Source organism: Lepidochelys kempii, chromosome 9, assembly GCF_965140265.1.
Source record: "Lepidochelys kempii isolate rLepKem1 chromosome 9, rLepKem1.hap2, whole genome shotgun sequence".
Taxonomy (NCBI): Eukaryota; Metazoa; Chordata; order Testudines; family Cheloniidae; genus Lepidochelys; species Lepidochelys kempii.
This window is the reverse complement of record NC_133264.1, coordinates 49,320,347-49,343,309: the sequence shown is the minus strand read 5'-3', so window position 1 is coordinate 49,343,309 and position 22,963 is coordinate 49,320,347. Positions and strand designations below refer to the sequence as shown.

The 22,963-nt window shown below is 42.1% G+C and overlaps 1 protein-coding gene across 5 annotated transcripts in view; it reads right to left on the bottom strand.

Moving 5' to 3' along the window:
- The window catches only part of VPS8 (VPS8 subunit of CORVET complex), a 225,084-nt gene that overhangs the window by 22,947 nt on the left and 179,174 nt on the right, over positions 1 to 22,963 (bottom strand). For all 5 annotated transcript variants that reach the window (XM_073360260.1, XM_073360261.1, XM_073360262.1 and 2 more), the window contains 2 exons: positions 8,541 to 8,621; positions 1,229 to 1,398 (listed from right to left, as the gene is read on the bottom strand). In XM_073360260.1, coding sequence (XP_073216361.1) covers positions 1,229 to 1,398; positions 8,541 to 8,621 — 251 coding nt within the window. The remainder of the gene's footprint in view (positions 1 to 1,228; positions 1,399 to 8,540; positions 8,622 to 22,963) is intronic.

The window sequence follows — 22,963 nt, the reverse complement described above, 5'->3', positions numbered from 1 at the left end:
ACTCAGGAGACCTAGGTTCAATTCCCAGCTTTGCCACTGGCCTGCGGGGGACCTTGGGTAAGTCACTTCATCTGTGCCTCAGTTTACCCATCTGTACAATGGGGATAATGATACTGACCTCCTTTGTGAAGCACTTTGAGATCTACTGATGAAAAGCACAATACATAAGAGCTAGGTATTATTCTATGGCCTCACTAATGATAACAAACTGTGACTGTGGGGTCCAGAGAGGTTAGCTCTGTTCTACACTTAAAATTTAGATCACTCCAGGGTGTGACAAATTCAGATTCCTGATCACTGCAATTAAGCTGACCTAACAACCAGTTCCAGATGTGGTTAGATCAACAAAAAAATTCTTTGTTGATCTAGCTACTACTGCTTGCAGAGCTGGATTATCTACATCAATGGAAAACCCCCCCGTCAGTGTAAGACGTGTCTGCACTATGGCATGGTTACAGCACCTGTGGTGTAGACCTTAGACCACAGCAGGCTAGTATGGGGCAGACTGCAGCCCAGTTTGCTGTGAACTAAATGTTTGCGTAGTCAAGCCCTTAGTCCCCAGTCACAGTAACCTGGCTCTTCCCTATGGTCCCTCCTGGGGTAAGTGCTCCACAGTTCTGCTAAGCCTCTCTCCATAGCCCACTGTGGAGACCCTTTTCTGGCACCTCCACCTCTCTCTCAGTCTGCTGGCCCACACAGGAAACTTCTTAAATGACCCTTTAGACAGGTTTCACTTATTTTGGGATTTTGTATGCATCAAGAGGAATTGGTGACAAGTGCAATGTAAAATCTAAATAAAATAAAGATGTGAACTCCAGTTATGGGAAATGACTAGGTTTTTTTCCTTTATCAATTCCTTTCATAGAAAGGTCTACGCTTATCAATCAGGGATGTGCCGCAAAAAATGCCAAAACGCACGTTGCTAGCCAAATAATAATAAAGCACCCTATGATCTCCTTACATACTTAAAGCAAAAAGATACAGTGATGGCAACAGCTCCACTACAGCAAGAAGGAAGACGTAGCATGGGTGCCTTTGTAGCAAGCCTCAACACTCAAACAAATAGTAATACTCAGGGTATCTGTACAGTTACCTGAATCTTTTGAACTTCTAAAACAAAGGTTTGGTTTGAAAGTTGGATAAAGGCTTATGGCAGTTCCTATTTCACCAAGGTAGTGTTTCCATCCCTATGTATAAAACATGAACATGCACATATGTCTAGCTTTACCTGAAGACAATGATTTCATCAGCCATCTCTTGCCTTCTCTTGTATTGCTGCAGACAGATACAGCAGTAATCCTGCTTTGGGTTAAGCCCTCTAGTGATGGAGGCTCTCAAGTTACACAAGGACCAGTGCAGATCGTGGTTCAAGAGGTTAGTAGTTGTCTCTAGAAGGGTCTGTGCAGGAAGACAATTTTGTCATTTTGTCACTACTCTGCAGAAATTCTATATGTAGTAATTTATCATAGCAAGAAATTTATGAAATTACTAAAAGTAAAACGGTAGCCTCTCCTTATACATTCTATACCTGCTACCCAGAAAATACAGTACCCCTTTATCTCCCCACATATGTTAACAGAGACCATAACTTTTTGCTTTTATCTATTCAAGTCATTCATTTACAATCTGTCTTTCAGTGGTTTTGTTCAAGTCCCAATGGAACTGACACATTCTGTGATTTTGCATACTCCAGGTTTCCTTTCTTGTTCTCCATCTTTATGCAGTACATTTTTTCAGAGGGAATTCCTAACATCCACCATTTTATGAGAATTATAGGGAATATAAGGGTGAAGTGGGAGCAGTAAACTGAAATACGCTATACACTTTAAGAGTAAAAAGTGCAGAGAATTCCAGTCTGCCATAAAACTGACAATTCTGTCTTTTTGATTTGTACACTTTTAAAATGGAATTAAAAATCAGAGGCATTTCACTGTTAGGAATTTGTTTCCTAGGCTGTTGCACACTTTGCTCTCCTGTTTGTGTTCATAGAATATACACAGAAGCCCACTAAAAAAGAAATGAAACTGTTAAAGGCCTAAACACCTATAAACATTCTGTTTAGTTTTTTAGATCCACAGCATTGTAAGGAGGAAATCAATAGTATTTTTCTCTAATACAAGTTCAAAGCACCCATCACTGGCATAGGAGCTTTATCATGTTCATTATCCCTAGGGGAGTTTTATTATTACACTGTAATCCCGCATGATTGAATCTGACCATTTATATAATTGATATTACCACTCTTATACAATTGCAACAAATCTGGTACAAGTAGGTCATGTAAGGTGTCAATGGAAAAGTTAAGTTTTGCTAAATATGAATATCCTGGTTGAATCCATGTATCATCTTTGTACCTAAAGTTATGAATATTGGCCATGGACTTGTATCTTATACATGGGTTGTATTCCTGAGTAATACCCATCAGATAAGACTTACATCAAGGCTAGACAGTTGTGTATTGATGGCCCATTAAGGACACTTAACTCTAACAATGGGCCATGGAGGAAACTCCTCCCACCCAGTAAGCTTTCCTGTGGACACCACAAGAATATGCACAGCAAGAATATGGGCAAGGACTGCCCCTGAGAGTCATCAAGCCATATAAGGACATGTGATATGCTCATGTGACCCTGGATTCCCTCTTGGGCCAGTAACACTGCACAAACAGAGGCTGTGAGCTTTGTTCGAGACAGTAAATTTCCAGGCACATAGCAAAGGATATAAAAAAGGCCCCTGAGATACCTCCATTTTGTCTCTTTCCTGCCCTGATTCTCTGGGCGGTGGATTTACAATTAAAAGGAGCATTTTGAACTATGGACAGAAGACCTTCCCATCTTTTGGAAGTTACCAGAGACACTTTACAAGACAGCAGTCTATTCCATCACTGCTACAAACCTGATATAAGGACCTTGCAATTATTTGTATGTATATGATCTATTAACCACTATTAACTCTCTTATTCTTTTCATTATTAAACATTTAGTTTTTAGTTATTAAAGGATTGGCATCAGCGTGATTATTAGGTAAGATCTGAGTTACATATTTACGTGGCTAAGTGGCTGATCTCTTGGGATTAGAAAGACCCTATAATTGATTTAATTGGTTTTCAGTAACCACTCATCATAGAGTCCAGAGTCTGGGTGGTGAGACAAGGGCTGGATTGCCTACGGAGACTGCATTTTTGGCTTCTTGTTAACCAGTATGATGAGACAGAAGTTTTCTTTGGTTACTGTCTTGGTATAACCTAATGATAGAATAACCACCAGTTTGGATGAGTCTGCCCTATTTCTCAGCAGTGTGTCCTAAATTTGGCATCCTCAGCTGTGACACACTGTGAGGCATGGTGACATACACCGAACACTTTGAAAATGGAACAAGACCTATGCAACCCTTGGAGTGCTGTGACCATTCTCCCTTGAGGCCAGTCATGTTTGCACATGCTGTTATGGCTCTCAAGGACTGGATAGCTAAATACTGGATAGATAAATGCATACTTAAATGCACAAGGAAGACTTGCACAGTAATACAGTCTGCCAAATATCTGATTAGCATAATTCAAAATGCAATGGGTGAGCAAACAGAATGAACGGTCCTTAAAGGGAAAGGCTCAGCCTAGCCTCAGAGTATGCTGCAGGAATGAAACATTTCCAAGGCCAGCATATGCATGGTAGGTCACATGCTGCTTGCCTCAGTGAGGCAGTTCCTCCAAATAAGAAAAAAAAAAGACTATGAAAATAGTCTTTCCTGTCATTTCCTGTGGCTGATTGTTGATATTGATCCCTAAGTTAAAAGGAACTGAAAAGTTACCGTAAACCTAGGTTTGATGAGGCAACATCAAAATGACTGAAGTTTGAGACCTGGCCCATTAATGTCTTTTCAGTGTTTGTCCAGAAGCATCCTTTCCTGTAAATCTTCTCTGGGAAGAACCTCTCCCCTCCGCAGGTGAGCTTTTGCCCCCTTAGAGGGAGCTAGGTAATCTGCTTGTCTTTCACAGCCCCAGAGACTGACTCAGCTGCTGTCTTAGCTTGACTCTTCAATAGGTCAGGCGATATTCTCTCCTTTGTCAGCCCCAGCCTTGCTCCAGTGAGATAGTGGGGAGGCATTACAGGAAGAGGAACATTTGAGGAACTTGTCTTTTTTGCTTTCACATTCTCTGACTGAGACACAAAATGGCAGCCAGATACAGCTGCAGAAGTCACTTCCAGGAATCAAAGAGGGAAAATCCTGGATTATGACTGATGGTTGTCCTGCCCATCAGTGAGTGAGGAGGAAACACCCAGTATCTGTGCTGTCACAGACTGCCCTGTGAGCCATGGAATGTTTGTCACACACCCAGAAGGGATCAAAGACAAACATATTTCTGCCAAGTCAAAACAGAATGGACTCAGGAAAAGGCTGAGACATCGTAGTACATTCACTCTATAATGTGCTCTATCCAAGACCAGCCCAAACACCATGAGGAGATCTTGCAGAGTGAAAAGGATGTGTGAGCAGTTGAAAGAGGAACTCAACTGTTATAGAAAGGTGAAGGCATTCCAGGTAACATGTATGCGTCATCTTCCCTAATTGGACTTATCAAAACTAAACATTACAAGTGAGGTCTTTCCTCCATTTGCCAGAGTTGATTTTGAAAGGAGACCTAAACAGGAGTCTCCCTCCCTGAAACTGGGCAAAAAAGCCTAAAATGGATGTAGGAATTTACTTCCCAAACTGATAGCACCTGAATGATAGAACTGGACCATCAGTTGGTCACTCTTCCTTCATCTGGCAACAGCTTGACAAGTATGAAAGATAAGCACCCTACTAAGAAAGGAGAGTGCTTTGTGCAAATTTATATCACCTCTGCACGATCTTATCATTCCTTATTTCCCTCTTCAGGATTATTCAAGGACATTCGCTCCTGAAAGGATACACTGGGAGAGGCACAGGGCAGCTCATAAAAAGCAGCAGAAGTTGCTGAAACAAAGGGGACAGTCTGTTTTAGACACTATGTACGGCCTGTGGCAGATGTTGCTAAGTGATGTCAGAAGGCATCTGCCACTGAGGATCAGCTCTGTTTCCTAGGAAACATGAAAAGGGAAGGGAAAGAAAGAGAAGATTCTTCTCTTTTAAAAAGGATCCTTCCTGGACAGGTCTGCATAGTGCAGTAAATCTCCCCAGTTATCAGTATTCAATATTCCTACAAAACAGTAAACCTGCTTGATTATCAGCACCTGATGAAGTCACTGATCACTAGCTATGCCTGTCTGTAGCAAACACACTTGGCTCCATTGTCTGAATTGCCTACAGAGGTGCACAAAAGGGAACTGGGGCTTTCCTTCCCCGGAGGAGGAAGTGCCCTTCAAGGCAGTCCTGGCTCTTTTGGAAGCCCTTTTTTCCTCTGGGAGGAGAGGCCAGATGATGGGTGCAGAAGTATCACTTGAGTCCACTGCTTTTCCCCAGAGCCAGTGGAATCACAGCAGGAGGGAGGAAGCAAGAAGGGAATTTGAGCCATCTGTGAAGGCTCTTCCCAGACATAATCTTCGCAGAAAGTCAGGAGAGGCCTGTGGACTGTAATAAGATCAGCATCTCAGTGAGGAACCCGAGTATCTCCAGGCAGATGAGCACCCAAGGGGACAGTTTCTGGAGCGGGGGTTACTGGCACTAAGATAAGTGTAGTGAATCTGAGTAACTGGTATGGGGGATGAGTTTGAGGAACCAGCTGTTCACAGGTGCATGGTAGATCTCCTCTGGCCACATACCCCACAGTCCTTATCACATCCATGCTGCACACCATTCCATTCTCTGCAGACATCTGACTCATTACGCACCTCAGGTAACAAGGCACCTGCAGTGACCTTTGATGAAGAGTGGGGGAAGAGGCAGTATGCCACCATTTTGGGGTAGTGGACCTTGTTTCCACCAAGTTGCAGGGTTCCAGTTGCACCACTAACCCTGGGGTCCATGTATAGAAAGCTGGTATGGATGGGAGGAGTGCAATGGAGCAAGATTGCCAACCAACCCCAGGGGTCCGGGGCCTAAATCTTTGAGCTCAAAGCAGAGCTGCTATGAAGAGCTGTTTGCTGTGGCACAGAAGCAGCAAGACTGGGGTTGCCAACTATTGAATTTACTGCCAGACTTTCAATATTCGGTGTTCTTCTTAAACCCCAGCTCCCAGAGTCAAGTGATTATGTGAGATTTTTTTGGGGGTGTGTGTGTATAAATGAAAGTAAAAAGGGCCTCAGTTTCAGATTGTGAAAATATGACCCAAGTGAATTCAAAAGGCAAAGAGAGAACTCAGTTTACCTCTGTTAAAATTAAGCCAATCTCATGAGTTTTAGGGGCTTGACTCAATCGATTTTTTAACCCTTTGGTTTGGCAATACAGGAAGATACTGGAACACACTGGAACATACTGGAAAACTTTTTGCCCTATTAGCTATTCATGTGGCCTTTGGTGATATGGCTAAAGGCTACAGGATTCTCCGAGTGTGAGAATGCACTGCAGGCAACTGCAGCAATGGCTTTCATGGAAGCAAGACTTTTTAACCATCTTTAAACAAAAAGTAATTTCTCTATTTTCTTAAAATGAATCCAAGGTTAGAGGCTTGAAAGATCTGTAGAGTGGTGGTACAGGCCAACATACTAATGAAAGGGGGAGAAGGACAGGCTTTGGGAGAAGATCAGAAGCTCCATTTGGGTATGCTAAATTTCAGTTGACAGCTGGAATATCCACAAGATGTCGTCAAAGACAGGATGAGATTTTTTGTCTGGACGGCAGAAGGTATGGAATAGAAATGTAAAGGTATCAGTTGACAAAGAAGAGTCAGACTCCCATGAACAAATTTCAACATGAGCCAATTTCAAAACATGTATTAAAAAGTATTAAAAGAAATCATACTAAAGCTACATAGAAATTCAAAGGGCATAAAAATGAACACTGAAATTCAACACTCTTTTTAAGTAAATTTTAGAGCACAATCTGAACTATGGCTGCTTCCACAATAATATGCTAAAGTGTGGTTAAGACATGTTGTGATAAATGAAGGGGAGGGGGGTAGCTCCCTTTTATGGGCACCCAACCAGCCAGTTAGCTATAAAATTCCTCTTAGTAGCTGTCCTCTACTTGCTTTACCTGTAAAGGGTTAACAAGCCCATAGGTAAAAGGAAGGGAGTGGGCACCTGACCAAAAGAGCCAATGGGAGGGCTAGAACTTTTTGAAATGGGGAAAAAACTTCCCTTTGTCTCTCTGTTGCGTTCTCTGGGAAAGAGGGGAACAAGGAGCAGTTATGCTATAAGAAGCTTTAAGCCTGATATGAGCAAAAATAATCAGATCATACCTAGAATTACTTATTTGGAACTCCCAAATGTATAAATAGATTAGGAATGTTTCAAAAGACATGATTAGGTTTATTTCTTGGCTTGTGGACTCCTCTGTGCTAACCCCAGATGCTTTAGTTTTGCTTGTAACCTGAACCTCAAGAGAGCTATCTTGATGCTTAATTTTTAAAAGAAACAATTACAAGATCTAGCAAAAAGCCTAAGTTCCAAATGTATTTCCTTTCTTTTTGTTTTTAATAAATTTTACGTTTTTTAAAAACAGGATTGGATTTTTGTGTCCCTAAGAGGTTTTTGCATATGTTGTTTAATTAGCTGGTGGCAACAGCTGATTTCCTTTGTTTTTTTTCTCAGCTATTGTGTGTGTGTGAGAGAGAGAGAGAAAGGGCTCGAGGGTAACCCCACAAGAAAGAATTCCCAAGTGTTCCTTCCTGGGTTCTCAAAGGGTTGTGTTTTTGTTTGCACTTTGGTGGTGGCAGCATCTACCCATTTAAGGTCAGAGAAAAGCTGTGACTTTGGGAGTTTAATACCAGCTTGGAGTGGCCAGTACTAATTTTTAAAATCCTTGCAAGCCCCCACCTTCTGCACTTGAAGTGCCAGAGTGGGGAATCAGCCCTGACACATGTTTAACTGTTTCAGAGTGGTAGCTGTGTTAGTCTGTATCAGCAAAAACAACAAGGAGTCCTTGTGGCATCTTAGAGACTAAAATTTATTTGGGCATAAGCTTTCATGGACTAAAACCCACTTCATCAGATGCATGGAGTGGAAAATACAGTAGGCAGGTCTAAATACACAGCACATGAAAAGTCAGGCAACTCCTATCTTTTCATGTGCTGTGTATTTACACCTGCCTACTGTATTTTCCACTCCATGCATCTGATGAACTGGGTTTTAGCCCACGAAAGCTTATGCCCAAATAAATTTGTTAGTCTCTAAGATGCTACAAGGACTCCTTGATGTTTAACTGTGTAGTTGGCAATCTATTTAAAAAAATATTTCCCTGTAGTGCTTTGTTTTTCAGTGCCTCATAGAGCTATAGGAATGCACACATCTTTTGAGGGTGACAAAAGCTGGGTTTCCATTTACCTGATTTTTTTTTTAAAAGTACTGTGTTAGTTCCTGACAATTAATGAACTGAAAAGAAAGAAAAACCCCTCTTCTAGGCAACACTAGTTAGGCCCTTTATTTAGCAATGGGCAGAATGAAGAGGCACACACAACTTACTTGCTCATAGTTAAATGTGTCCAGCATCCCCAGTACAAGTCCCTGAATTTCTCCAAGTTTCCCTCTACCATAAACTGGATCCTGTGTTAAAAAATTAAAAGCTGTGATTAACAAAAATACAGATCATAACATTTTTACATTTTATTGCTCTCTGTTTACTCCCATTTTGTAAGAAAGACAAAGGAGTAAGGGTTTAGAAATATTTCCGACACAAGATAATCAGAAATACCATATGTATTTGGGAAAACTGGTAAAAAAAAATCAAAGCCTGACTTCTTACTGGCAACCATCATGCTAGGGTCAAACCCCACCCTTTGGCTCACATAATCTTCACTCCTTCATTTTGCAGGACCACTTTGCCTGTAGCTACAGATTAAAAATTTGCTCAACAGCATAAACTCAGTTTGTCTTCTCACTAACTTGTATCACAGTGTCTCCCAAATAAAGCCTAAGATGAGAACAAGCGTGGCCAATATTCAAGCAAACTCCTATTGAAGATAGTCTAGCCAGAACAAAGCCTAGCTCAGGATTGGGCCCACTGGCCTTAATATAATGTTGGAGAAGTTCAGCCTATGGTGCACACAGCTGTCTGGAAATGGCAAAAAATGTTACAGTTAGGACAAAAGTTCTCATGAGAGAGGAGATAAACTCTGCACAGAAATACCAAACAATCACCTCTGCATCCCACTAGAATGCATCGAAGCTCTCTTATGCATGCTGGTAGGTTAGAACTGTTGCTACCGTTTTTCTTTGAAAGAATGAAAAAGTATAGCTGAGTGTTAAGGATGGATGTTTAAGATAAAAAACTTACTTTACATTTTGTGATAAAATTAGATCATAAACACATTACATAGATAAAATCAAAATAGAAGTAATAAGAGAAAACCCATAATATTCATGCTGAAAGGTTAAATATAAAGAAGAATACTGAAATGATTTGTTGGTAATTTCAGGATACAACTCATCACATGTAATGGTCTGTATAAAAGGCAAGTTCCAAATACTTTGCCTAGCAGACTAACAGGAAGTAGTTAGACAAGCTTCCAAAACATTTGCTGGCTAGTCCAAAATCTATTCTAATAAAAAAAAAAACTTTAGAAAAAGGACTCAAGAGTGCATTAGTTGCACAGCAGAAGTAAGATTGTTAGATGAAGTCAAAATAATTTATTTATAATGGTAGATTTGCTAATTTTGCACTAGTTAGTCAATACTAGAGTCACCCAATTACACAGACTACAGGAACAACATAAGATTAGTTTGGCAGCCTGTACAAATATTTACTCCTGGGGGAATTCTGCACAACTGCGCAACGCAGAATTTTGCAGAATTCCCTATGTCCTCTGCAGAATTAGGGCTGCAAAGCCGCTGGCTGCCTCTAGGGGCCACTAGGACTCTGCAGAGCCCAGCTCACAGTGAGCGGAATGTCCAGCCTGGCTGGGCTGGAGGCTGCATGCTCTGCTTGATCCTCATTCTCTCAGGGATGGGAGAGGGCCTGGAAGACCCAGCTCTGGCAAAAGGCGAGGAAGGGCAGGGCTGCACCACAACATGTCCCCTTGTACAGGAAGACTTTGGCAAACCAGTAAAGTGCCTGAAATCACTATGGCTTATTGCTAAAAGCAGCCAAGTCAGCAGGCTGTAAATTGGCCATTCAGCAGTCTCAGTTTAACGAAGGCAGGAGGGGAGGGGGGTCTTTGGGTGCCACAGAGAGGGCAGCTTGACCCCATGTCCTTCCTGATAAGAATTGTGTTGAAGTTGCTGATACATGCATCTTAGAAGAGCAGGATGTGCCCCAGGAATGTCTATTGGGGCCTCAAGGCTGAAAACTCTGGAAAAATCCACACCTGGTTAATCAATAATCAGAAGAAAGCCTCTTGCTTGACCATTGAAACAGCTTGCTTGACAAGTTTTCTTTAGGGGACATGTCATTCTATTACTAATGTATAAATAAAGGGGGGAAGTTTGAGGTGGTGGGACTCTTCAGGACTGGACTCTCCCTCTGGATGCATCTTGTGTTCCCCAGCGGCAGATTGGCTGCCGCTGTGCCACTCGAGAGCCACACTCTGCTTTGGTAATTATCCAGGGTTGGGGGCGTTTTACTAACCTGTTACAGACGTGTGTATAAGTGCTTGAGACTAAGTAAAGTTTAGCGTTAAGTGAAAGCACTCTTGTGTTGTCCTGTTTGTGCCAGCCATCTATAGGTCGGGCGGCCATGTCTCCCCTGATTTATTTCCTGATACCACCTCGCACAGAGTAAGTTACCAAGAGCTTTGAGTTGAAAGAACCCCAGGTAACACCCTGGTAGGACAGTAAAGAAGCTGGGGGGAGTAAAGGCCCTGGGGGTTCTGGTGTCTGGGGTTCCCTGCAGCTACGCTCTGGGGGGATGGGAGTGCAGGAGTCTGGGCTCTGGGGGCTCCACACGGCCCCCTCCAGCATCCCTCCAAACTGGAGCTGGGTTGTTGTAGGGATTTCTTTAACTCTCTTCTCCTGGGGGAATCTTTTTTGCTGTTGTCTATATTGTTGACAGGTATTTTGCAATAAATTACCAAAATAACTGAAACTGGAGTGATTATATTGTGTTATTTTGTCAAAATATGTAGAATTTAAAATATTATGTACAGAATTTTTAATTTTTTGGCATGGAATTCCCCCAGGCATAAAATATTGGTGTGTCCCAAAATGCTGTCACAGGGAGTTTATTCACTTTTTATTAAAGCAGAATTGTTGACCGTACAAATTACGTACTAAAATGAGTTACAGGAGGCGGTGATTAATACATAAGATAAAATACAGGTGAGATGAGACAGGACAGGTTAAGAGTTACAGTGGAGACACACCGTGATGTAGTGAATATTGATTGTTCTCCTGGCATTTAGTTAATAATAATGCAGTACCCATAATGCACTCAGCACTTTCCAGAGAGACAACTGGGACAAACTGCTCATAACTTAAGGGCAGGCAGACAAGTAACCAGAGTCTAGGGAGAATAGGAAACACTTTTTTTCTTCTCTCTGCTCATCGATGCTGTGATGGGGTGGATCACAGAAAACCCCTTGGGAACTGCCAACTGATGTGTTGAGACTACCTTTAAGCCGTTTCCCCTGGCAGTTTGGGACTCCAGAACCCTGCCTGGTTGTGCCAGACACGGTTGCCGGCTACAAACTCAGACCCAAGTCTGAACCACATCCCACAAACTACAGGCTTAACTGAAAACAGCTTAATAAGTGTTCCTGTTTCCAACACTCAGATGCCCAACTCCCAATGGGGTCCAAACCCCAAATAAATCCATTTTACCGTTTTATAAAGCTTATACAGGGTAAACTCATAAATTGTTTGTCCTCTATAACACTGATAGAGAGATACGCACAGCTGTTTCCCCCCCGCCCCCAAGTATTAATACACACTCTGGGTTAATTAATAAGTAAAAAGTGATTTTATTAAATACAAAAAGTAGGATTTAAGTGGTTCCAAGTAGTAATAGACAGAACAAATTACCAAACAAAATAAAACAAAACACACAAGTCTATGCCTAATACAGTAAGTAACCTGAATTCAGATAAAATCTCACCCTCAGAGATGTGTCAATAAGCTTCTATCACAGATTGGACGCCTTCCTAGTTTGGGCACAATTCTTTCCCCAGTACAGCCCTTGTTCCAGCTCAGGTGGTAGCTAGGGGATTTCTCATGATTGCAGCCTCCTTTGTTCTGTTCCACCGCCTTATATAGCTTTGGCACAAGGCAGGAATCTTTTGTCTCTTGGTGTGTGTGTCCCCCCGCTTTTAAATGGAAAAGCACCATGTTTAGGATGGATTTCAGTACCAGGTGACATGGTCACATGTCCTGTGAGACCCCAAGCCTTCATGACTCACAGGAAGGCCTGCAAGCAAAGAGAGCCATCCACAGTCAATTGTCCTGGTTGATGGGAGCCATCAAGATTCCAAACCACCATTAATGGCCCACACGTTGCATAATTACAATAGGACCTCACAGTTATATTTCATATTTCTAGTTTCAGATACAAGTGATACATTTATACAAATAGGATGACCACACTCAGTAGATTATAAGCTTTGTAATGATACCTTACAAGAGGCCTTTTGCATGAAGCATATTCCAGTTACATTATATTCACACTCATTAGCATATTTTCATAAAATTATATAGACTGCAACTCACACTTTCATGAAATATCTTTTGATTTCCTGACAAATCATGGCCAGGGATTTCTCATTTCTTCACTAAGGCCATGTCTACATGGGAACACTCAGGAAAATTAAGGTGAATCAGCTAAAGGGGTGAAATCTATGTACATAAATTAAAGCACATTAAGCCCGGTGGATGCTCTCATTCAGAAGCAGAGTGGCCATAGCTCCCTGTAGCTTAGGGCAAGTCTACACTACAGAGCTACATCGGCACAGCTGCACCGTTGTAGTGCATCTGGTGAAGATGCACTATGACGACAGGAGAGCGCTCTCCTGTTGGCATAATTACTCCACCTTCTGAGAAGTGGAAGCTATGTTGGTGGGAGAAGGTTTCCCACCAACATAGTACCAGTGTGAACAGAGCAAAACTTGCATTGCTTGGTGGCGGTGTGGGGGGTGTGTGTGTGAGGCTTTTTCCACCCCTGGGCAATGTAAGTTAGATCAACTTAAGCAGTCACGTACACTGACCCTTAATCATCCTGATCAGGAAGACAGGCTCTTAGCTGCAAAGAGGGGGGCAAGGTTCTACAATGGGACAAGGATGACCAGCTCCTTAAACACATCTATAATGTGGAGGTGTCAAAAACACCCACTTCGTCACAGGAGGGAAAAAAAGCTGAGAGATCATAGGGGGCCTTCAATATGAGTAACATATACAGGAGGTCTCATGTAGCCAGTACTATAACAACACCCTCAGAATTTCTAAATATTATAGATGACAATTTCCTAACTCAAAGTGATCCTGCCAGCTAAAGGAAATTCTGTATTAGACATCATCTTGACAGATAAAGAGGAATTGATCACAGAACTAAAAATCAGTTGCAGCTGAGAGACAAATTTATAACGTGCAAACAGAATGAAGTCCAAACCAAAGTAGTTGCTACTTAAAGGACCAATTTCAGAAAGCTGAAAAAAAATTATGAAAAAACAAAACAAAACTATAAACTCCCCACCCCCAGAGATTTTAATAAAAAAATGTGAATGATAATTGGGAATTATTTAAGAAAAGTTTACTAGATGACCCAAATGGCACAACTGAGAAAGGACATAACAGAGCTTGTAGGTACAGAAAACAGGACACATCAAGAGCAGGTCCATCTTGGGGGGTAGGGAGCCCAGACTCTGGTTCTGGGCCTCCCTCCGTTTCCCCAGCCAGCTCCAAACTGAAACTCCCTCCAGCCTCTCTTCCGGCCTTTGTCTCTTTCCCGGACAAGGAGGCCACCTGATCTCTTTGTTCTCCAACACCTTCAGTTGGCACCTTGCAGGGGAGGGGCCCGGGCCATCAATTGCCAGGAGACAGGGTGTCGGCCATTCTCTGAGCAGAACCCTGCACTCCAGGGCTCTGCAACAATCACACACCCTTATCCCATCACCTAGATACTTAAGAAATGCATAGGGGAAACTGAGGTACCCACACAGGATTCAGAGAAAACATTAAGAACATTCTCACTTTGTCACAAAGGGATACAGATATTACAAGTTAAGTTGCTGCATATATTAATTTACAAGCATTCCACAGAGTCTAACACCTCCCTTGAACAATACTAACATACAGGTGAGCTGGTCTGGTTTCCAGATATGAATTTATGAGTGCTCAGCTGATGCCTAAAGCCTTGGCAAGAGTTGGCACCTGGTCTGCCAGCATCACAATCATATCATATTATGATGAAATACTTTCCATTTCAATAGTATCTCATGAGGATGTTAAACAGTAGCTATTACAGTATGACATTTTTAAATCAACAAGTTCAGATAACTTACATACAAGAGTTATCAAAGAGCTGATTGAGTAGCTCACTGAACAGTGAAAGTTGATTTTCAATAAATCTTGGAACACGGGACATTCCAGAAGACTGGAAGAAAGCAAATGTTATGCCAATATTTTAAAAGGATAAACTGGATGACCTGGCTAATTTTAGGCTTGTCAGCCTGATCTCGATCACAGGAAAAATAATGAAACAGCTGATCTGAGACAGATTAATAAAAAATTAAAGGAGGATAATATAATTAATGCCAATCAATATGGATTGATGAAAATAGATCCTGTCAAACAAACTAGATTTAAAAAAAAATGAGATCACAGCTTGGTTGATAAAGATAATAGTGTTGATATTAGGGCTTTTGATTAATCACAGTTAACTCATGTGATTGACTCAAAAAATTAATTGCAATTAAAAAAATTCATCTCGATTAATTGCAGTTTTAATTGCACTGTTAACAATAGAATACCAATTGAAATGTATTAAATTTTTTGATTTTTTTCTACATTTTCAAATATATTGATTTCAGATACAACAGAAAAAAGTGTACAGTGCTCACTTTATATTATTTTCTATTACAAATATTTGCACTATAAAAATTATAAATAGTATTTTTCAATTTACCTCATACAAGTATTGTAGTGCAATCTCTATCATGAAAGTGCAATTTACAATGTAGACTTTTTTTGTTACATAACTCCACTCAAAAACAAAACAGTGTAAAACTTTAGCGCCTACAAGTCCACTCAGTTCTACTTTTTGTTCTGCCAATCGCTAAGACAGTCAAGTTTGTTTACATTGACGGGAGATAACGCTGCCCACTTCTTATTTACAATATCACCTGAAAGTGAGAACAGGCGTTCACATGGCACTTTTGTAGCCGGAATTGCAAGATATTTACGTGCCAGATATACTAAACATTCATATGCCCCTTCATGCTTTGGTCACCATTCCAGAGGCCATGCTTTCATGCTGATGATGCTTGTTAAAAAAATAATGCATCAATTAAATTTGTGACTGAACTCCTTGGGGGAGAATAGTACGTCTCCTGCTCTGTTTTACCCACAGTCTGCCATATATTTCATGTTATAGCAGTCTTGGATGATGACCCAGCACATGTTCATTTTAAGAATACTTTCACTGCAGATTTGACAAAATGCAAAGAAGATACCAATGTGGGATTTCTAAAAATAGCTTCAGCATTCAACCCAAGTTTTAAGAATCTGAAGTGCCGTCCAAAATCTGAGAGGGACGAGGTGTAGACCATGCTTTCAGAAGTCTTAAAAGAGCAACAGTTTGATGCAGAAACTACAGAACCCGAACCACCAAAAAAGAAAATCAACCTTCTGCTGGTGGCATCTGACTCAGATGATGAAAATTAACGTGTTGGTCTACACTGCTTTGAATCATTATCAAGCAGAACCCATCATCAGCATGGAAGCATGTCCTCTGAAACGGAGGTTGAAGCATGAAAGGACATATGTATCTTTAGTGCATTTGGCACATAAATATCTTGTGAGGCCAGCTACATCAGTGCCACGTGAATGTCTGTTCTCACTTTCAGGTGACATTGTAAACAAGAAGCTGGCAGCATTACCTCCCCTAAATGTAAACAAACTTGTTTGTCTGAGCAATTAGCTGAAGAAGTAGGACTGAGTTGATTTGTAGGCTCTAAAGTTTTACATTGTTTTGTTTTTGAATGCAGGTTTTTTGTACATAATTCTACATTTGTAAGTTCAACTTTCATTATAAATAGATTGCATTACAGTATTTCTAATGGGGGAATTGAAAAATACTATTTCTTTTGTGTTTTTTACAATGCCAAGATTTGTAATAAAAAATAAATATAAAGTGAGCACTGTATACTTTGTATTCTGTATTGTAACTGAAATCAATGTATTTGATAATGTAGAAAACATCCAAAAATATTTAAATAAACAGTATTATTGTTTAACAGTGCAATTAATCACACTATTAATTTTTTTAATTGCATGATTAATCATGATTTTTTTAATAGCTTGACAGCCCTAGTTGATATAATCTATTAAAACTTCTGTAAGACATTTGACTTGGTACTGCACAACACTTTGATTAAGACACTAGAAAAATATAAAATCAATACGGCATACAGCACATGGATTAAAAAGTGGCTAACTGACAAATCCCAACATAATAATTGAGCAGGTGTATTTCTAGAGGTGTCCTGTAGAGATCAGTTCTTGGCCCTATACTACTTGACATTTTTATCAATGATCTGGAAGAAAACAATCACTGAAAGTTTGCAGATGACAAAAATTGAGGGAATAGTAAATAATGAAGGGGATAGATCACTGACAGCGAACTGGATCACTTGGTAAGCTGGGCGCAAACACTGTGTGTTTCAGTATGGCCAAATGTAAGATCAAACATCTTAGAACAAAGCACGTAGGCCATACTTACAGGATGGGGGACTAATCTGGGAAGCAGGGACTCTGAAAAGGATTTGGGAGTTATGGTGAACACGAGGATCCCAGTGTAGCCAAAAGAGCTAATGTAATGCTATCCTGGGATGCATAAGCAGGGGAACATCGATAAGGAATAGAGAGGTTATTTTACCTCTGTATTTGGCACTGGTGCGACTGCTACTAGAATACTGTGTTCAGTTCTGGTGTCCACAATTCAAGAAACACCTCAAAAAACCAGAGAGGGTTCAGAGAAGAGGCATGAGAATGACTGAAGGAATGGAAAACATATCTTAGAGTGAGCTATTGAAGGAGCTCAAGCTATTTAGTTTAACAAAGCTAAGGAGTGACCTGATTACACTCTATAAATACCTCCCTGGGGAACAAACATTTGAGAATGAGCAATTCAAGCTAGCCTATGAAGATATAACAATATCCGATGGCTGGAAGTGGAGGATAGACAACTTCAGACGAAAGAAAAGGTACAAATATTTGGCAGTGACTAATTAACCATTGGAAAAAACTTACCAAAGGTTGTATTGGATTCTCCAGTACTGGCAATATAGAAATCAAGATTGGAAGTTTTACTAGAAGTTACGCTATAGTTCAAACAGGATTTAATTCACGCAAGTTCTATGGCTTGTATTAACCAAGAAGTCTGACTAGATGATCATAGTGGTCCCTTCAGTATTTATAATCTGTGAGTCTAAGGATGCCTGATTCTTTGCTTCAGTAGGTCAGAAATCAGCCAAAAAACCTCAGGGACTGTGCTAATATCAAAAAAGCCTCGGGGCAGACTGTTTCCTTTCATCTGGCTTATCCTGTTCTCCTCAGTCATGCCATCTCTGCTGTTGGTGACTCTCTATGGCAGGGGCAGGAAACCTGCGGCATGCAAGCTGATTTTCAGTGGCACTCACACTGCCTGGGGCCTGGCCACTGGTCCCAGGGGCTCTGTTGCCAGTTGGGGTTCCGGCCGCCGGCCCTGTTCAGCCCGCTGTTGGCCCCGGGGCCCTGCAACCGGTCCAGGGGGCTCTGCTGCCGGCCTGGAGTCCCGGCCGCTGGCCCGGGGCTCTGCAGCTGCCCCCAGCTGTGGCCCACTAGCCTCAGCCTGGGGCAGTGAGGGGTGCAGACAGGGGCAAGAGGGTGTGCAACTCAGCACCCCCACCTTAAAAATTGTTCCAGCGCCACTGTACTGGGATAATTTTAAGTCCTGATTTGCTGCTTACATCACTATCACACCATGTGGAACAGTGCGCTGCATGTGACGTTGAGATTAGAATGTACATGCAAGAACTGGAATCAGAATTTTCTGACAGATTTTAAGATTTCCGGTGATTTGGCCCAATGCTTTCTTTTCTAATTAAACCTGAAAAGTTCAGCAAAAGCGACTTGAATTTGTCTGTACTTCAGTTGATGGGTGTTGAAGATTTCAAAATGCAGCTCATTCAGTTAAAAAGCTCAGAATTGTGGGCATCAAAGTTTGGAGATCTGCGGAGTGCACTTGAAGCTACCGAGAGAGATCATGGAGCCTCTGTTCTGACCTGCTGGACATCCCTACCAGTGAAATTTAACTGTTTGAAGAAAACTGCATTTGCAATGCTTTCAGCATTTGAAAATGCAAACAGGTATTTTCACACATGAAATCTGTCCCCTGTCTCTCTCAGAGCCGGTTAACAACTGATCACTCAGAAGCCTGTGTGCAGCTTAAAGTATCCAAATACATGCCAGACACTGGAAAACTCAGCAAGGAAAAGCAAGGGCAAGGATCACACTAAATTGATAAGATCTGCATTTTAATTTAATTTTAAGTGAAGCTTCTTAAACATTTAAAAAACCTTATTTACTTTACATACAATAGTTTAGTTATATATTCTAGACTTACAGAAAGAGACCTTCTAAAAATGTTAAAATGTATTACTGGCATGCAAAACCTTAAATTAGAGTGAAGAAATGAAGACTCGGCACACCACTTCTGAAAGGTTGCCGACCCTCGCTCTATGGGCAAGAGCTTGCACTTGAACCATAGGGATTTACCGCTCTCCTGAGGGATCACCCAAGGAATGCACTGTTTGCAGCTGCATGGAGGGAAGCACCCTTGGGACAAGGATTCCTTGTGCCAGACTAAAGCCAGAGACTCTCACGTTCTTGAATGAGCTTGCATGGTCACACTGCAGTCCTTGGATTGCTCCTTATAATTATGGGGATTATGCTTAGCAAGATCCTGATGCCCTAGCTCTGCTTCTTGATCATCCTCCTGCAGTCAGTGCAGTGAGTCCTGGAGACAAGCCTCAGAGCATGGTCCCCTCAAATTTGTCTCTGCTCCTATTGGATTCCATCTCCCCCCCCGCCCCAAAAAAAAGGCTACCAGCTTCATAAAGGTCCGATTTGCTAAGGTGTCCTCCTCCTTCTCTCCAGAGGACTGACTCTGGATGCAGAACTTTTGACACAGGGATATCAATAAGCTTAACCTTAAAATGAATCAGGGTGAAGAGGCGAAAACTCAGGGCCCTGGCTCCCCGATAAGGTCCTCTCTACCCCTAATGAATTGAAGAGCAGGACAAATATTTCCTTTCAGTACTCCACTTTTTCAAGGTCATAACGGAGATTGGCTAGGGATAGAGAAGAATCACTTCCATGGTCTCTGCTAACCCATATACAATTCCTAAAGAAATGCTGGAAAAATATGGCTCTTCTCCCCAGGGTGAACTGCAAGTGCTCCTTGGTTGAAATGACCTCCCCTTCTCCCATGCTGTGCATGCAACTGCCCCCAAGGATCCACTGGACAAGTGAGCAGAAGCCTTTCACTTCAAACAGGCTACTTGGATTTCCAGGGCCTGTAAGTTTTCCCTTGAAAGGAAATAAATGTTTAAGGCATTTTTCCTATAACTATGGCCCTGGTATCAGTTGCTGATGTTTCCTGGCAGTCTCCTACTAATGGGATCAGGTTGCAGGCTTGCCAGAAGGGCTCTAATCAGCTTAAACTCTTTTCTCTCTGGTTCTGAGAGCATTTGCTGTGACTGCAGTTGATTAGATCTCCTGGGAACTCTTTGCTCATGCCTCTGCTGCACTTCTATGAGGTTATTTTCCTGCACTTCAAGCCCTGATTTCCTTCTGCTAATGCAGAGTAAGGAAAAAAAAAACACTCACCATATTTAGACGTCAACAATAGGCCAAGGACTTTCCTGTTTCAGGCAACATCTGAGGGGCACTGCTTTTTCAGCGAGCTCCTTGTGATGAAGAATTTTGTAAATATCAAGCAAGCCGCATGTGTCTCAGGATGATGCTTCCATAACTGGGGCTAGACCTTTAAGGATCATGTAAGAATCTTTTTCCGTTATTACTCCAGGCTAAAAAGGTCTTTTGGAAGATACCTCCAGTGGCTCAAAAGCAAGCATCATTCTGGAAGTTAATGTGAACTGATGCACATTTTAAATGAATGGCACCATCCAAACTAGCATAAAATCAACATTAGACTATCATTATCAGTCACAGTTCTCCAGGACAGATTTGCCATGCCTTCTGATGGTCAGAAAAATGGTCAGATTGCTATAAGCAAAATCTCTGACGCAAAACAACTTTGCACTATAGTTAACAGCTTCACAGTTTTAGTATCACCAGATACATCATTCTATCAGATTACGGATACTGTCTGTGATGTGCACTGAGATGAATCTTTCAAGACATGCAAGATGCAAGAAGTTGTCACAAAGCACCAGTTACCTGAGATCAGTACACGAGGATGCCAATCCACGAACAGAATTACATGCAATTAACACTTTCAGTTCAATTGTAGCTGCAGAAACAGAACATATGTTGCTCTTTTGGGCTTTGTGTATTTCCCCATGAAAAAACTGGAGAAGAGAAGACTGAAGGGGGACATAACAGCTTTTAAGTACATAAAAGGTTGTTACAAAGAGGAAAGGAGGGAGAAAACTGTTCTTGTTAACCTCTGAGGACAGGACAAGAAGCAATGGACTTAAATTGCAGCAAAGGAGGTTTAGGTTGGACCGCAGAAAAACTTCCTAACTGTCAGGGTAGTTGGTACACTGGAATAAATTGCCTAGGGAGATTGTGGCATCTCCATCATTGGAGGTTTTTAAGAGCAGGTTAGACAAGCATCTGTATGGGATGGTCTACATCAGAGGTTCTCAAACTGTGGTCTGTGGCCCACCAGTGGTCTGCGAGCTCCATTCAGGTGGTCCGAGGATAGTTCCCTCTAAGCTGCACGCCTGGGTTGCCACACACAAGAGAATGAAGGGCCACCTACCTAATTAGTGGAGCCGTGCAGGTGTGACTCCATTGATTAGGTGCCTGGACCCTGGAGAAGACACACATGTAAGGTGAGGTGGTGGCCTTGGGGGGAAATAGTGGGTAGGGGGCAGTGGGGTGAGAACAGGGAGTGGGGGGAATTTTGGACATGCAGGGCTGCAGCGGCCAGAGAAAGACACCACTTTCTCCAGCTCCAGGGCTGTGGTTGCCAGGGAGAGACAGCCCTCCTTCCCAGCCTCAACTCTGTGGTTGCTGTGGCAGGGGACAGACTCCCCCTCCTTCCCAGCCCTAGCTTGGGGGCTGCTGCGGCAGGGGAGAGAGGGCACATACATCGCATTAGAAAGGTAAGACTACTGATATTAAAATATGAGTTGGGTATTTCTACTTGTAGAACAAAAAATTTTTTTTTAAAATTAATATAGCGCTTTTATCCAAAGCGCTTTACAATAGTTGGCTAACGGTACAAACAACATTCGGAAAGACCATTAAGTGGCCCACTGAGACCCTCACCAATTTTCAAGTGGTCAGCAGAAAAAAACACGTTTGAGAACCACTGGTCTACAGAATACTTAGTCCTAACTTGAATGCAGGGGACTGAACTAGAAGACCTCTCAAGGTCCCTTCCAGTTCTATGATACTGTGTTTGCATTCCCCTCTGAAGGTCATCAGGTATGCACATGAAATGAAGATAGTATGTAGCTAATACTGAATCTGCTCCCTGGATTTGCGATATCAGTGCTCTCTTTTTAAGCAAATGTATAAGTGGTACAATATGGTCAAAATTTCAAAACACAAAGTAGGGAGATAAGAGATGTACAAGTAGAAAACAAGCCAAAAGTCAAAAGGCCATAGGTAGGTATCCCATGGTTTTAGCCATTAAATAGCCTTGGGGTCAGCTGGAAAGTCCTTCTGACAGGCCAACACGGGACAAGCAACTATTCAGTATGTGTGCAGCATCCTCAGCTGCACTCCAACTACACAGAGGCCTGTCCCTGAGTCCCCACGTGTGGTCACTTGCTGCACACCTCACCATCCCTCATCTGAAATAGTTGAGCTTGCATCAGAGACAGCCTCCCATCAGGCTGTGTGAGGAGGCTCATTCCCTTTCTCCTCATCACTATGTAGCAGTGTCCACCATAGAAATGGTCTGGAACAGTCATAGAATAATAGCATCATAGAAGAATAGGGTTGGAAGAGACCTCAGGAGGTCATCTAGTCCAACCCCTTGCTCAAAGCAGGAACAACCCCAACTAAATCATCCCAGCCAGGGCTTTGTCAAGTCAGGCCTTAAAAACCTCTAAGGATGGAGATTCCACCACCTCCCTAGGTAACCCATTCCAGTGCTTCACCACCCTCCTAATGAAATAGTGTTTCCTAATATCCAACCTAGACCTCCACTGCAACTTGAGACCATTGCTTCTTGTTCTATCATTTGCCACCGAGAATAGCCGAGCTCCATCCTCTTTGGAAACCCCTTTCAAGTAGTTGAAGGCGGCTATCAAATCCCCCCTCACTCTTCTCTTCTGCAGACTAACAAGCCCAGTTCCCTCAGCCTCTCCTCGTAAGTCATGTGCCCCAGTCCCCTGATCATTTTTGTGGCCCTCCACTGGACTCTCTCCAATTTGTCCACATTCTTTCTGTAGTGGGGGGCCCAAATTTGTACGCACGCAGTACTCCAGATGTGGCCTCACCAGTGCCGAATAGAGGGGAATAATCACTTCCCTCGATCTGCTGGCAATGCTCCTACTAATGCA